General features: G+C 43.7%; 1 protein-coding gene across 4 annotated transcripts in view; it reads left to right on the top strand.

Annotated features, from left to right (window-relative positions):
- Nucleotides 1-15,011, top strand: part of tex2 (testis expressed 2) — a 93,368-nt gene that overhangs the window by 29,379 nt on the left and 48,978 nt on the right. For 3 of the 4 annotated variants that reach the window (XM_060901350.1, XM_060901351.1, XM_060901353.1), the window contains one exon: nucleotides 8,200-9,820. In XM_060901350.1, coding sequence (XP_060757333.1) covers nucleotides 8,225-9,820 — 1,596 coding nt within the window. In that variant the 5' untranslated portion in view covers nucleotides 8,200-8,224. Of the gene's footprint in view, nucleotides 1-1,007; nucleotides 1,085-8,199; nucleotides 9,821-15,011 lie in introns of those variants that run through there. The other variant, XM_060901352.1, reaches the window with a different exon arrangement.

The raw sequence follows: 15,011 nt of genomic DNA, 5'->3' as shown, positions 1-15,011 counted from the left end.
CATCGTTCTCATGTTCTTTCTCATGCTGATTTATTCTTTCTACTTTTTTTTTTTTAAACTCGCCCACCTTTCCTGATTAAGTCTCTTGCCTCTCTGCATGGCAACTTTATCTTCTTTCCATATCCTAATTCTATTCTTAGCATACGCTGAATCACAGCTCTTAGTGTCTATTTTTTGCACCTCTCTCCACAGAAATGGAGATTTTCCCTGCAGAGTTTGGGCTTCTTGCTGTATTTCTCCTACAGAACTCCATCTGCCTGCATGGAGAATGATCCTGTCTCACTCATGCTCCTGTGGGGGGGTGTGTGTGGGTGTTATTGTGCTGCATTAGTGCCTGTAATACAGTAGCTGCTCCTGTGGACAGTCTATCTGCCTAACCATGTCTACCTCCCATCATCCTAAACCCCCTCCACACACACACATCCGTGTGGATCCGTTTCTCAGAAAGACTATTTCTCCTGCAGCATTTTTCATTTCTAATGTGAAATCCACCCATGTTATTTCTATTGACATCACTGGAATAGTTTCTGAATTGATTTGTAGGCCCATGTGACACATTCACCAGTGCGATTTATCAAGGAGATAGTTGGAGTGCTGTAAAATGACTCTCAGCAGAGCCCACCTGCTCCTGAAGGAATTCTGATCAGTCCCATCTTCCTCCCACAGAAAGTCCTGCCTGCTCATGATCCAAATCATACGAGCTCATCACACAAGCACGGGGTGGAGGTTATCATGGCTTGGGCTTGCATGGCTGCTTCTGGAACGGGCTCACCTGTCTTTACTGATGGTGTCACTCATGATGGCAGCAGCAGGATGAATTCAGAACTCAGCAAAAACATTGTCTACCAATTTGCAGAGATGGGAGTAAGATAATGACCCAAAATACACTGCCAACACAGAAAAGGACTTCATTAGGGGGGAAAAAGGTAGAAGGTTTTAGACTGGCCAAGTCAATCACCACACCTTGACATATTTGAGCAGCATTTCACCTCCTGAAGAGAAGACAGAGAGGAGAAACCTCCAAAACAACGACTGAAAGAAGCTACAGTACAATCCTGGAAAAGCTCAAGAGAAGAATGCAAAGGTTTGGTGTGATGGTGGTGGGTTTTGCCGACTTGATGCAGTTATTTGATGCGAGCAAGGGACATGCAGCCAAATATTATGTGTTATTTACTTTCATTTACGTTAAATACTCTCTGTTCCTATACTTTTGCTCGCCAAATGATTGTGTGGTTTGACACCAAAGGTACCATGTTCTCAGTTGTTCAGCATATCGACATGGAACTATCAGGAAATGAAAGCTGAATTAATGATCTATCATTTTATATCCATCTTTTGATCTCAAACCCAATGTCTTTACTGTATAGAGAAAAAAAATATTGGTCTTGCTGTTCCAGTACTTTCGGATAGAACTATATAAAAATCACTCCTTTTTAATTCTAAAGGACAAAGCAAGCATGCACAAATCACTCAACAGGAGTTGTTGGGGATATTTACAACCGCTTTCTCTCCTTATTGGTAATTTCACTGTGCTTTTGAAAAAAATTGCAAATTGTCTCCGTATCAGTCAGTCATCCATCCATCCATCCATCCATTATCCATAGCCACTTATCCCTGTGCAGGGTCATGGGCAAGCTGGAGCCTATCCCAGCTGACTATGGGTGAGAGGTGGGGTACACCCTGGACAAGTCGCCAGGTCATCGCAGAGCTGACACATAGACACAAGCAACTATTCACACACTCATTAACACCTACAGTCAATTTAAAGCCACCAGTTAACCTAACCTGCATGTCTTTGGACAGTGAGGGAAACCAGAGCACCCGGAGGAAACCCACGCAGACACGGGGAGAACATGCAAACTCCACACAGAAAGGCCCCTGTCAGCCACTGGGCTCAAACCCAGAACCTTCTTGCTGTGAAGCAACAGTGCTAATTACTGCATCATCATGCCACCCATCCATATCAGTCAAAGAGTGCTAAGTTAACCTGTCTAAATGACCTGTGGCCTGTAAGACTGGTCAGTGGGTTTATTTGGGGAAGGCAGCAGTCAATGGGACTCATATTACCAGTCAGTGCGTTTACATGCACATAGAGAAAATCGAATTTCTGCCATAGCTCAACTGAAATCGAAGTTCTAAATGCCATGGAAACACCTTAGCTCGGCTGAAATCGAACCGAACTGGATTTCTCGTAATCGAGCTACGCGACCTAGATTATGCGATTGTAGCCGAGCTACTTAGTGCATGTAACCCTATCGAGCTACGTAGTCGAGCTACTTACTTCAGCACTGCCCCTTCCGGAAGTGACGAGACCACAAGCGGGAAACGCAACAGCCTCGGTTGGCATGACAACAGTAGTAGAAACGTGCACTTCTGGAGCAATGAGGAGATAGAGTTCATGCTCATTCAGCCTAAGGAGTTGAATGAAAAATGTATATCTCGATGTTGCTGTCAGTGCTTAATTTGTGAAGTGGGAGGTCCCGGAACGCAGGAGGTGGGTGGGTCCGGCGACTCAAAAAAAAAAAAAGGCGGCGGGGGGGGGGGGGTTTACTATAACTTTACGCACACACGCCTATTTTATGTGTAAAAAAAAAAAATCAGACATTATGATCTTAGAAAACGCTTTAGTGACGAACAGTTACAGACAGTAATATGTCGTGATATTATGTTGTAAAATATTATTTTTTATTAGGCTATATATTAATTGTATATTAAATTTATCTTCTAAAATAACAGACTGTACTCATATCACAACCGGTTTATTTCACCATTGGAGATCAGATCACACAAGACATGAGTTAAATGTCTCATTTTAAGGATTTAAGTAGGGGATTTAAAAGCAGTGCCAGCAGGACTTTGTGGCTCAGGTGGATAAGGCGCCATACCTTAAATCTGGGGACCCGGGTTCGATTCCAACCTGCGGTTGTTTTCCGAGCCCTCCCTATTTTTCTCCTGCTCATTTCCTGTCCACACGGTCCTATCCAATAAAGGTGGAAAAAGCCCAAAAAAAGAGAATAATTTAAAAGCAGTGCCAGCAAACATAAGTGCAATCAATTCAAGTAATAGTTAAGAAATAAAGGGTTTACAAAACAAGTTGGAGAATTCATTTTAAAAATTTTAGTAAGCTTTCTTGTTTTTTTGCCATTTTTTTCCACAGCGCAAGCTAACGGCTACAAAAAAACCTGGTGTTCTATTGAGCGGAAGTATACACCCCATGTCCCCCCTTCCCCTTTCGCATAGATTTTGTGGATGTCATAGGAGAGAAATCAACAACAGATATCAAAATCAAAACCGAACACTAAACAAATTTTTATTTACTTATTTAATTTATTGTTTGATTTTTCCCTTTGTGATGGTCACGGAGGTGATCTGATCCATTTAAATAGTTGCCGGAACACCGAATGAAATGAAAATAGCTGCCGGATCCGACAACGGAGGTTACGGATCTTGTTTCGGCTCAAATTAAGCCCTGGTTGCTGTCCTCGTCGTCGTTCTTCTTGTGAACACGGAACTGATAACTTTGTTTATACTCTTGAATAGCTCTTCTTCATGACGACAACCGGAAGTGTACCAACACGATGGGGCGTGTAGCGCCATCTGTGGCTCGGGTGCACAATGTACCTAACACAATAGCTCGGTTTCCTTGTGTGCATGTAGGATTGGATTTCTCTGGCACCCTTGCTGGAACCCTTAGCTCGATTACCGTCAGTAGCTCAATTTGGATGTGCATGTAAACGCACTGACTGAGAGGGCCAGCAACTTGTGCTGTCGAGCATCCTGACTTGCTGCATAATCTAGTATGGGAACTGTAGCACGCTCAAACACAAAGCAGGCTTGTAGTACTTGAGTCCAGGACTCGGACTTGAGTCCGACTCGTGCCCTAATTTTAAGGACTCCTGACTTGACTTGGACTTGAGCACTGATGACTCGGACTTGTGCATTAACTGCATTCGGACTCGTAAATTGAAGACGAAGACTCAGGTATTTTCTTTATTTTTTTGTAATATGCCATAATAATTTGGCATAAGACATTAATTTTTATATTAATTTTGTGCAAGAGGATGAGCATTCACCTGTTCATACGTCATGTTCTGGAACAAACTAACATTAATGGTGCTAAAATACCTGGAGAGAACGTCCCTAGGATTGTCTGCTTTGCTTAATACAGACTTCTTGTGCAGTGGGGAAAAAATGCACTGCTGTGTGTGTTCCATATGTACAAGAAATATCAAGGAGACGACGGGGACAACCTCGAACTTCAATCGTCATTTGGCAAGACTCCACCCAGAGAAGGAAGTGACACGCTATGTTCATTGCTCTGTTGATAGCGGGGCTTGCTTGCTGACCGATGAACTAGCTAATGTTAACCCTCTCTCATGTTATTTGCCCTGTTTATAGCTGGGCTTGCTGAGCGACGAACTAGCTTTTTATCTGTAGCCTATGAACTAAAATGGGGCAGTTGAGCAGTAATGTTAGTCCAACACAGTAGCAGAGACGCTTTCACATAAAGGCAGCAACAGCCACCGTCAAATGGTGCGGTTGGAGTCTTGTTCTTGGACTCGACTCTGATCAATAGTGGACTTGACTCGGCTCAAAATTTTCTTTAATGACTTGGACTTGAACACTGGGGACTCGAGACTCGGCTCGGACTCTACTACAACACTGCTAACTGCCCTTGTCTGTATACATGAGCTCTGACACCAACGACTGGCTAGTATCAGGCAATATCTTTTCTGTTGTGCCACTCAGGATCCCAATTCCGTTATTATTTACAACCCACTGTAGGGCAAACAGGCAGTCATGTATTAACGCCGACCTTATTGAAATGTTTATAGCAGTGACCTCACAACCATTAGCAATACCAAATGAACATTCCTTTCAGATATGACTTGGACTGGGGATTCCTTATTTAAAAAAATAAATACTCAAGAATAATGGAGCTTTCTACAATACAGTGGTGCTTGAAAGTTTGTGAACCCTTTCGAATTTTCTATATTTCTGCAAAAATATGACCTAAAACATCAGATTTTCACACAAGTCCTAAAAGTAGATAAAGAGAACCCAGTTAAACAAATGAGACAAAAATATTATACTTAGTCATTTATTTATTGAGGAAAATGATCCAATATTACATATTGGTGAGTGGCAAAAGTATGTGAACCTCTAGGATTAGCAGTTAATTTGAAGGTGAAATTAGAGTCAGGTGTTTTCAATCAATGGGATGACAATCAGGTGTGAGTGGGCACCCTGTTTTATTGAGAGAACAGGGATCTATCAAAGTTTGATCTTCACAACACACGTTTGTGGAAGTGTATCATGGCATGAACAAAGGAGGTTTCTGAGGACCTCAGAAAAAGCGTTGTTGATGCTCATCAGGCTGGAAAAGGTTACAAAACCATCTCTAAAGAGTTTGGACTCCACCAATCCACAGTCAGACAGATTGTGTACAAATGGAGGAAATTCAAGACCATTGTTATCCTCCCCGGGAGTGGTTGATCAACAAAGGTCACTCCAAGAGCAAGGTGTGTAATAGTCAGCGAGGTCACAAAGGACCCCAGGGTAACGTCTAAGTGACTGAAGGCCTCTCTCACATTGGTTAATGTTCATGATTCCACCATCAGGAGAACACTGAACAACAATGGTGTACATGGCAGGGTTGCAAGGAGAAAGCCACTGCTCTCTAAAAAGAACATTGCTGCTCATCTGCAGTTTGCTAAAGATCACGTGGACTATTGGAAGGCTATTGGAAAAATGTTTTGTGGATGGATGAGACCAAAATAGAACTTTTTGGTTTAAATGAGAAGCGTTATGTTTGGAGAAAGGAAAACACTGCATTCCAGTATAAGAACCTTATCCCATCTGAGAAACATGGTGGTGGTAATATCATGGTTTGGGCCTGTTTTGCTGCATCTGGGCCAGGACGGCTTGCCATCATTGATGGAGCAATGAATTCTGAATTATACCAGCGAATTCTAAAGGAAAATGTCAGGACATCTGTCCATGAACTGAATCTCAAGAGAAGGTGGGTCATGCAGCAAGACAACGACCCTAAGCACACAAATCGTTCTACCAAAGAATGGTTAAAGAAGAATAATAAAGTTAATGTTTTGGAATGGCCAAGTCAAAGTCCTGACCTTAATCCAATCGAAATGCTGTGGAAGGACCTGAAGCAAGCAGTTCATGTGAGGAAACCCACCAACATCCCAGAGCTGAAGCTGTTCTGTACGGAGGAACGGGCTAAAATTCCTCCAAGCCGGTGTGCAGGACTGATCAACAGTTACCGGAAACGTTTAGTTGCAGTTATTGCTGCACAAGGGGGTCACACCAGATACTGAAAGCAAAGGTTCACATACTTTTGCCACTCACAGATATGTAATATTAGATCATTTTCCTCAATAAATAAATGAATTAAATTTAGGTCATATTTATGCAGAAATATAGAAAATTCTAAAGGGTTCACAAACTTTCAAGCACCACTGTATGTTTGCTGATTTAACTATTTGGCCCAAACTTCAAAAATGCAAAAAGTATCACTCTTTCTTCCTCTTTCTCTCTTCCTTCTTCACACATGTACAACAAACTGAGCCCTGTTTCACGTATTCTCTTGTCAGAGAGTTGTAATGTGGTGTGGGGATTTTTTTTTTTTTGTCTCAGCTATGAAGCTCTTCCAGACCTCATATAAAAACTCCAATGAATTTAATGAGAAATATCACAAAAACATTCCCATAAACTTTTAGTTCTTATTTTACTCATGTTGTTCATTTCATGGGTGTTTTTGAGCTTCACTGATGACATAGACTTGATTACTGAAAATCAAGATGATCTCGTAGAATTGACAAATAGACTGGAAGAAACCTGCAGATGTTATGGTATGGAAATCAGTTCAGAAAAATCAAAAACTATGGTCAGAGAAAATCACGAAAATCTCGTCATAAATGTAACAGTGGAAGGAAATACCTTCTGAATAAGTAACGAGTTTCAAATACTTGGGAGCAATAATTACAGATGATTTACAGAGTGCAACAGAGATACAGAACAGAATCGGTCTTGCAACTTCAACCTTAGCAAAACTAGAGAAAATTTGGAAAGCTAAAAACATAAAAGCATGCACCAAACTTAAACTAAGAAAGGGGCTAGGGGACTCTGTCCTACAACTGGCAAACAAATGGAAAAAAGGCTCGATGCTTTCGAAATGAAGAAAACTTTTAGAATGCTTCTTGGAATTACATGGAAACTGAAAAAGACCAGTGAGTATGTGTGAAATGAAGTGGCTAAAGTACTGGGAAAAGAGCCAGACAGGTTGATAGAAACTGTGAAGCGCAGGAAACTGAAATGCTTTGGTCATCATGTTCCGTAAGAGCAGGGAAGATGACAAAGACATGAATCCAGGGCAAGGTGGATGGCAAAAGATCTAGAGGATGACCGCAAAGGAGCTGGTTTGATGACGTGGGAGATTGGAGTGGGTTGATCCTGGCTCGGGCTTGTGGTAGAGCAGAAAACCGGGACGGATGGCGTCATGATGTTCACACGTGGGTGCACCAGCAGTCGGAAAATGGCTATGGTTGTTGTTGGTGATGATTTCAACAAAAGTAATGTTTCATTAGTGGTGTAATTTTGAGTGGGTCTTAAATGTGAGTCCAGGACTGTGACTTAAGATTTCTTACTGTGTAGACTGTAGCCTTTTTGAGCTTGGAAGGCAACACGTCAAGGAGGAGGGTAGACTACGACTGATCTGTTGAATTGTCCCATGATCAATTGCTTTGGCACTCTAATACTATTAAATGCATTGTTGTGTATAACTAGCCATTTTTGGTTTCTCTTTGTTCAATTTTGCAGGCACTGTCTGGTGTTAACAGCGATAGCAGTACATTGCACAGCCATCCACTTTGATTAACTCTAACTCTAATAGATGCCAACCTCACGGTTCTCCATTTGAAGTCTTGGACTTGATATCTAGTCCAGCTTTTTGTTCATTAGGTTGTGAAAATGTTCGTCATTTTCAGCATTGGAAGCCTGTGCTTTGTCTATGATGGGTTCTGTTTATGAGAACAATTGGCTTGTGGTTTTGAAAACCCTATATGCATTGCACTGAATTACAGTCTACTCTGATTATAAGATTGAGCTCATGACAGCTTGTGGTTTTGTGATATCTGCCAGGACTTAAAATCTTTCATATGGCTCTTTTCCTTTTACCTACAGGCTCTGAGCCTTCTGGAGTGCTGCCATGACCAGTCAGGGAGGCAGCAATGTGGACACACCCAGCCACCTGCCTTCCTCATCATCCTCATTCCTCCGGCCATCCTCAGGTCCAAAACTACACGTACAGCGCTCGCTGTCCCGTGACACAATCACCATCCATTTCTCAACCCAGGGCAAGGAGGAAGATGAGGAGGATGAAGAGCTCTACAAATTGGCCGTGTCCACACCTGGTCTGGATGGTGATGATCAGGGCATAGTCACAGCTTTGGAGGCTAGTGAGGAGTTGCTGTTTGAAGGAACAGGACCAGGTTCAGAGGTGTCCCTTTCATCTTCTGCTATGGCATCATCTTCAATGGTCACCCATACCCAAAGTTCAGCCTTAGCTATTCAGCCATTATTCACCAGCCTTGGCTCGTCCTCTGTGTATAGCCCTGCTAGCTCCTCCTGGCCCTCAGAGCAATGGACCCAAATCCCTCCACCTACCACTTACTCTGCCTCTTCCACTTCGTCTCCAGTCAAGTCCTCAGCTGTGCACTCAAAGCCATTCCTCAGCCTCGTGAGGTCTCTGTCTACTGAGGTGGAGCCTCGTGAAGGCGTCCCTTCAGCAACTGCCCCTCAGCCTATGCGACACAGACATCTGATGAAGACTCTCGTCAAATCTTTGTCTACTGACACAGCCCGTCCTGAACAGGAAACCTCATCCTACCGGCCCCCTGATTCACGCCGCAACCTGCATCTCTTCAAACCTTTTACCCAACCTCGTGTCACCACCACTGCCAGTGGTGACTCCAAAACAGCACCATCCTCACCGATTGCTTCACCTGACGGTCGTTCCTTCTTTAAGGTGCAGGAAGTTGAAGCACGCATTGAAGATACCAAGCGGCGTCTCTCCGAGGTGATGTGTGAACCCCTACAGCTGCTTAGCAAAATTATTGGTGAGGAAGGAGGAAGCACTGCTAGTGGAGTTTCAACGACTGGGACAGCATGGGGGGCCCAACATCCCAAAAGTCTCTCATCTAGCGCCTCAGAGCTTTGTAGTTTTGCAGCCCTTAATGGCCACCTGGAAAGCAAAACTGACTATTGCATCAAAGAGGAAGATGACTTGGAGGGTGACAGTCCACCAGAGGTAACTACCAATGTTCAAGTTATACCCAAGTCACCCTCCCTAGGCCTGGACAGGTGTGTTATGTCAGCGTTGGCCAGGCAGGAAGATGAAGAGTTCTGTGAGCTCTATAGTGAAGATTTTGAGCTCTGTACAGACACTGAAGCCGATGGTGACCCTGGCACCTCAACCCTCCTCCAACGGGGTAGCACAGCATGCAGCGAAGAACCAACTGAGGGGGGTGAAGAGGAGGATGAGGATGAGGAAGAGGTGCCACCGACCGTACCACATAATGGACTTATCCTGCTCATTTCTGTTGTGTACGGCTACTTTGTTTTGCCGTTGCCCACATACATAGGTGGTGTTTTGCTTGGAGTAGCCGCAGGTTTCATGCTAGCAATACTGGTCATATGGCTGTCAGCCCCATGTGGCTCTTCTTGGGGTCCTCGCTTCAGACGATGTAAGAGAGAACGCTGGAATGGAGTCCCTCTAGACATCAAAGAGCCAATCATGTATAAGGTAGGTCCTGATCTTATATTGTGTCTGGTTTTACCATCAGGATGTTAATGAGACAACATGCCCTTATTGAAGAAAAAAAAATATAGCTGTTGTGCTGCCTAAGTTTATTCATCACGCAATATGTGACTTGGATGGGTTTTTTTTTCTTCTTCATTAAAGCAATAAGCCACAAGAGGGCATGTGTGTTACAGTAAGTTTTACCATGGGTAAGGGTAACATTAGGCACAATGTCAAAGTGCCTTAAATCCTAGAAAAATTGTTAGACAAATGATTGCATGTTGGTAAAGAAAGCAACATATGGAAGAAACAAGAATCCGAAAAGTTTCAGACAAAACATTCATATGTTTTGTCTGAAACTTTTCAGACTCTTGTCTCTTACATATGTTGCTTTCTTTACCGACATGCAATCACTGAAGGCTGCTGGTTTTTGCCTGCGAAAAAAGAAGCGAGACAAAGTCTCCAGAAGAACTGTGGCTAAACGGTGGCAAAGCTAATTTTCTTATAAAACTGCACAAACGGTACCTTCAACTGCTAACTTAAAGAAAAAAAAAGCAGTGTGTTCACACCAAATACCAACTTCCATCCATCCATCCATCCATTATCTGTAGCCGCTTATCCTGTCCTACAGGGTCGCAGGCAAGCTGGAGCCTTATCCTGGACAAGTCGCCAGGTCATTGCAGGGCTAAATACTGACTTTGTTTCGTTTAATACTGTTTACTGCACTTTATGGTATTGTATTTTTCCTGTAGACATTTTAAAAATTCTTTTCAAATGCATCTTTACTTTAAAGCATTTATTTGCATGCGCCTAACACACAGTACTGTACTGTTCATGTGGAAAGAAAATATTTTTAAAATCGGACATGGATTTTCAAGAGCCTCTCACCACAGAAAGGGGAGGAGTTGTACAGTGTGATAACCAGTTGGAGACTGTTTCCCCTGTAGCGTTGTGGTGTTGGAGTACTGCGTTGTAGAGTAGGTGAGCAGTCTTTCCATGATGCACCATCCTCCTCTGTCACTTGCTCTAGCAACTCCAGTACCCTGTTTTGAGTGTTTTGCCATTTGTAGTCCTGTTCAAGACTATAGTAATCAAATATACCATGCACTGAGAGGCTCCGGTTGAAATTATGGATTCTCTGAGGTGACTGGCATAGTACTATTTCATAAGGGAGTCAGCCCTGAAGAAAATCCATAATTTCCATTGCCTCTCAGTGCATGGTTGATTTTTTTTTTTTTTTAATATCCCTTATCAAATTCCAAGCTAAAAGTGTTAAGATTTTATGCCAAGATTCACTCACTGGAGGCAGCCATGTTTTGTTTATGTCTGAATGACCTTCGACCTGCGCATGTGCAATGTACCATGCTATCACCTGCCTCGCTAGCCATGATCATGATATGTAGATCTACACACACATACATATGGTCATGGAGCTCCAGCTGTGACACGAGTTGGCCGTATAGCTCGAAATTTTGATGTCAGTTTATAGTATATCCAGGATACACCATGACATGACTCGCACTATATCCGTTTTAGCCAGAGAAGACTGGTGGTTTGAAAGAGGAGTAAAAGAAGCCATCTTGGTCAACCTGGAACAACCACCACTGAACAGAGGAGGTGGTCTGAGATACCACTTATGAGCCACTTACAGTGCAGTTCTTAGCACACTTCCCAGAAAACTGAATACACATCCACACCAATCGTCAGCTGACTTCAATGACTCACATGATGGCAGAGAGAGCCAACGACCCACAGATCACCCAGACGACCCTCTAGGCTGCTAACACCGTTCACACCCGGCCTCCAGTGACCCTAACAACCTACAGGATGACTGAGGCCAAGTTTACATTAGACCGTATCTGTCTCGTTTTCTTCGCGGATGCACTGTCCGTTTACATTAAACCGCCTGGAAACGCTGGGAAACGGGAATCCGCCAGGATCGACGTATTCAATCCAGATCGTGTCAGCTCCGGTGCTGTGTAAACATTGAGATACGCGGATACGCTGTGCTGAGCTCTAGCTGGCGTCGTCATTGGACAACGTCACTGTGACATCCACCTTCCTGATTAGCTGGCGTTGGTCATGTGACGCGACTGCTGAAAAACGGCGCGGACTTCCGCCTTGTATCACCTTTCATTAAAGAGTATAAAAGTATGAAAATACTGCAAATACTGATGCAAATACTGCCCATTGTGTAGTTATGATTGTCTTTAGGCTTGCCATCCTTCCACTTGCAAGTGGTAAGTGATATGCGCTGGGATCACACACACAGCGGCTCAGTCCCGAATCACTGGTTGTGCACTTCACTCGCGCGCTCTGTGAGCTGCGCAAGGCCGGAGTGCGCACCCTCCAGAGGGCACTCGCTGTTCAGGGCGGAGTGATTTGGAGCGCAGGATGCCTGCGGAGCCGAGCGTATCCGTGTATTGGTGTTGCTGTGTGCACGCAAATCGTGTATTGGTGTTGCTGTGTGCACACTAATCGTTTTAAAAACGTTAATCTGATGATCCGCTGATACGGTCTAATGTAAACATGGGCTGAGAGGGTCAACAACCCATGTGACCTCAACGACTCTCCTTAGGGTTGCTTTTGGTCCACTAGAGGATAAATACCTGGAACTCCCCACTAGTCAGACAGAACTGATGAAGCCTTTTGGATGAGAGGTGAAATGTCTTCAAAGATTTCAAGCAAGTCCAGTTGCCTTCTTGAGCACCTATGGTTTACAATGACCGGGATGACCGAGAGGGTGGCATGGTGGTGTAGTGGTTAGTACTGTCACCTCACAGCAGGAAGGTTCTGGGTTCAAGCCCAGTGGCTGACGGGGGGGGGCTTTCTGTGTGGAGTTTGCATGTTCTCCCTGTGTCTCTGTGGGTTTTTTCCGGGTGCTCCTGTTTCCCCCCACAGTACAAAGACATGCAGGTTAGGTTAATTGGTGGCTCTAAATGGACTGTAGATGTGAATGGTTGTTTGTCTCTGTGTGTCAGCCCTGCGATGACCTGGCAACTTGTCCAGGGTGCACCCTGCTTTTCGCCCATAGTCAGTTGGGATAGACTCCAGCTTGCCCGCAACTCTGCACAGAATAAGCAGTTACGGATAATGGATGGATGGGATGACCTGAGAACCTTCACAGACGCACTATATCAATTTATTTATTTATTTTTTGACGTCATGAGATACATTGCTTAATCAATGGTGGAACTATTTTATGTCACGTGAGCCATCCTTGGCCAATCCCTGCACGGGAATCTTTTGATGAGGGATATAATGACAATATCCGAGGCAGTCATGAAATCCTGTAGTGTACAGTGCAGTGTCCAGAAAGGTACCGATGACGGTATGAAATACTTGTAATCCACTTTGCAGGGATTGTGCCAAGTGTGGTGTCTGGAGTTTTTGTTTGGTTCACCCCCCTTTTTGTAAAGAACTAGGAGTGCAGTACTATTCTTGATGCCTTGCAGCATCGGTGGAAAAAGGTAGCGAGCAGCAACACTGGCTGAAGTTGCTTGTTGTGTACCTTTTTTCAACCTTGCATTTACCTTTTTGTTAATATTTCCCTTCCTTTTACTTTCTTACTCCTTCAAAGCCATAACACCACTTCTACAAGATGATGTACTGTACATTGGGAGCAGCACATCAGTTTGTCAGCTGGTAACACCTGCTAGATGGCTTTGGTGTTTTGTTAGGGAAGTTTCTCTGAAGGTACTGCTCTCACTGTGTTCATACTGATGTTAATCCTAAGAATTAACGTCCTTAGAATTGATCGTCACTGGTGTCTAAGATTGATTTTCTAATGAAATTCTGAATTGACCTTCTAACTTATGGTCATTTTTCATGTTGGGAATTATACAGTGGTGCCAGTAAGAGTGATGCAGCAGCTCTTTAGCCCTTTTGCCTTTCCAGATTTCTCACCTCCACATCTGTACGCTCTGCTCAAACTGACAAGGTTCCAAAACTTCAGTTTACATGCTAATACTGCTGTCAACACCACCATGCTAGTCATCTCATACATTGCTAACTATCTGAGCAGAGTCTGTGCTGTAACTCGCCGTAAGCGTATTATAGCTCCATTTGCATTTTGTTCAACATTTGCCATCTCCACTACTTCAACATTGAATTTCTCGTTGATATGACCTTGAATGTCGATGCTTTTTTTGTTTTTAGGAGGGAGTGACAGTGAAACTTGACCATTATCCCTTAGCAGGGTTCCCGCTGGCGCTCGTCATGCTTGTCATTGATGAACATAATCCATCAGTGACGAAGAGAGAGTTATTAGCAGTTGTCACAGTGATGAATGTATTTGTCATCTTTTCTAGAAATCCCTCCATTTGCCAAAATCCAACTCCAGTGAAGAGACGGCGGGAAACCAGAGTGTAAACAATGAGCACGTGCTTCTGACCAATAAAAACCGACTACGCATAATGACCAAAAGGGTGTCAAGCTTTTGACCAATCGCAGTGCATCTTATTCGGCCTGGTGTGGTGGTGTAATTATCTCTGCGTGAACCAAACAACGGCGCAGTCTAAGCTGATGAAGGTTTATTTATTTATTTATTTAATTTTTGGCCGAGCTTCTTCAAGCACTGAAGATGATTTTAAGGGCCGAAACAGCCGGGGGGAGGCACAGTTGGAGCCCCTACTGTCCCTGAGCACATCGGACAGTGTCAGTAATACAGGGGTCGGTTTAAAAAACACAAGTGAAAGTGCTGTGAGCCAGCAAGCGACTGAAGGGAGCTCTGTTTCAGGGGGCGTGGCGTATTGAGTTCCCAAGGCGAACGTACATCCCCGATTCCAAAAAAGTTGGGACAAAGTACAAATTGTAAATAAAAACCGAATGCAATACAGGGGCTTCAAAGTTTGGGAGAATAGCAGGGTACAAATAACTTACAGCAGGGTGCAAAATGGTAAAATGTCTGCCAGCGGCAGACATAATGCACGCAAAGCGTGCAGAGATAGATAGATAGATAGATAGATAGATAGATAGATAGATAGATAGATAGATAGATATGCAAGTACGAATTTTTCATGGGGCGGGATGGTTTGGAACAGGCCATCTAAAATTGGGATAACATTTACCCGGGACGGGTATTTGAGGCGGGTCGTCTAGCTTAAGCTTGATTAGTGTTGTTACGCACGCCAGTGTTTCCCACAGAAATTTTGGAGACTATGGGGGAGGCGCGGGGGTTGTTTAAAATTGAGTG

The sequence above is a fragment of the Neoarius graeffei genome, chromosome 20 (assembly GCF_027579695.1).
Source record: "Neoarius graeffei isolate fNeoGra1 chromosome 20, fNeoGra1.pri, whole genome shotgun sequence".
Classification (NCBI taxonomy): domain Eukaryota; kingdom Metazoa; phylum Chordata; class Actinopteri; order Siluriformes; family Ariidae; genus Neoarius; species Neoarius graeffei.
Note: the sequence above shows the minus strand (reverse complement) of the source record. Positions and strands in the feature narration are given on the sequence as shown.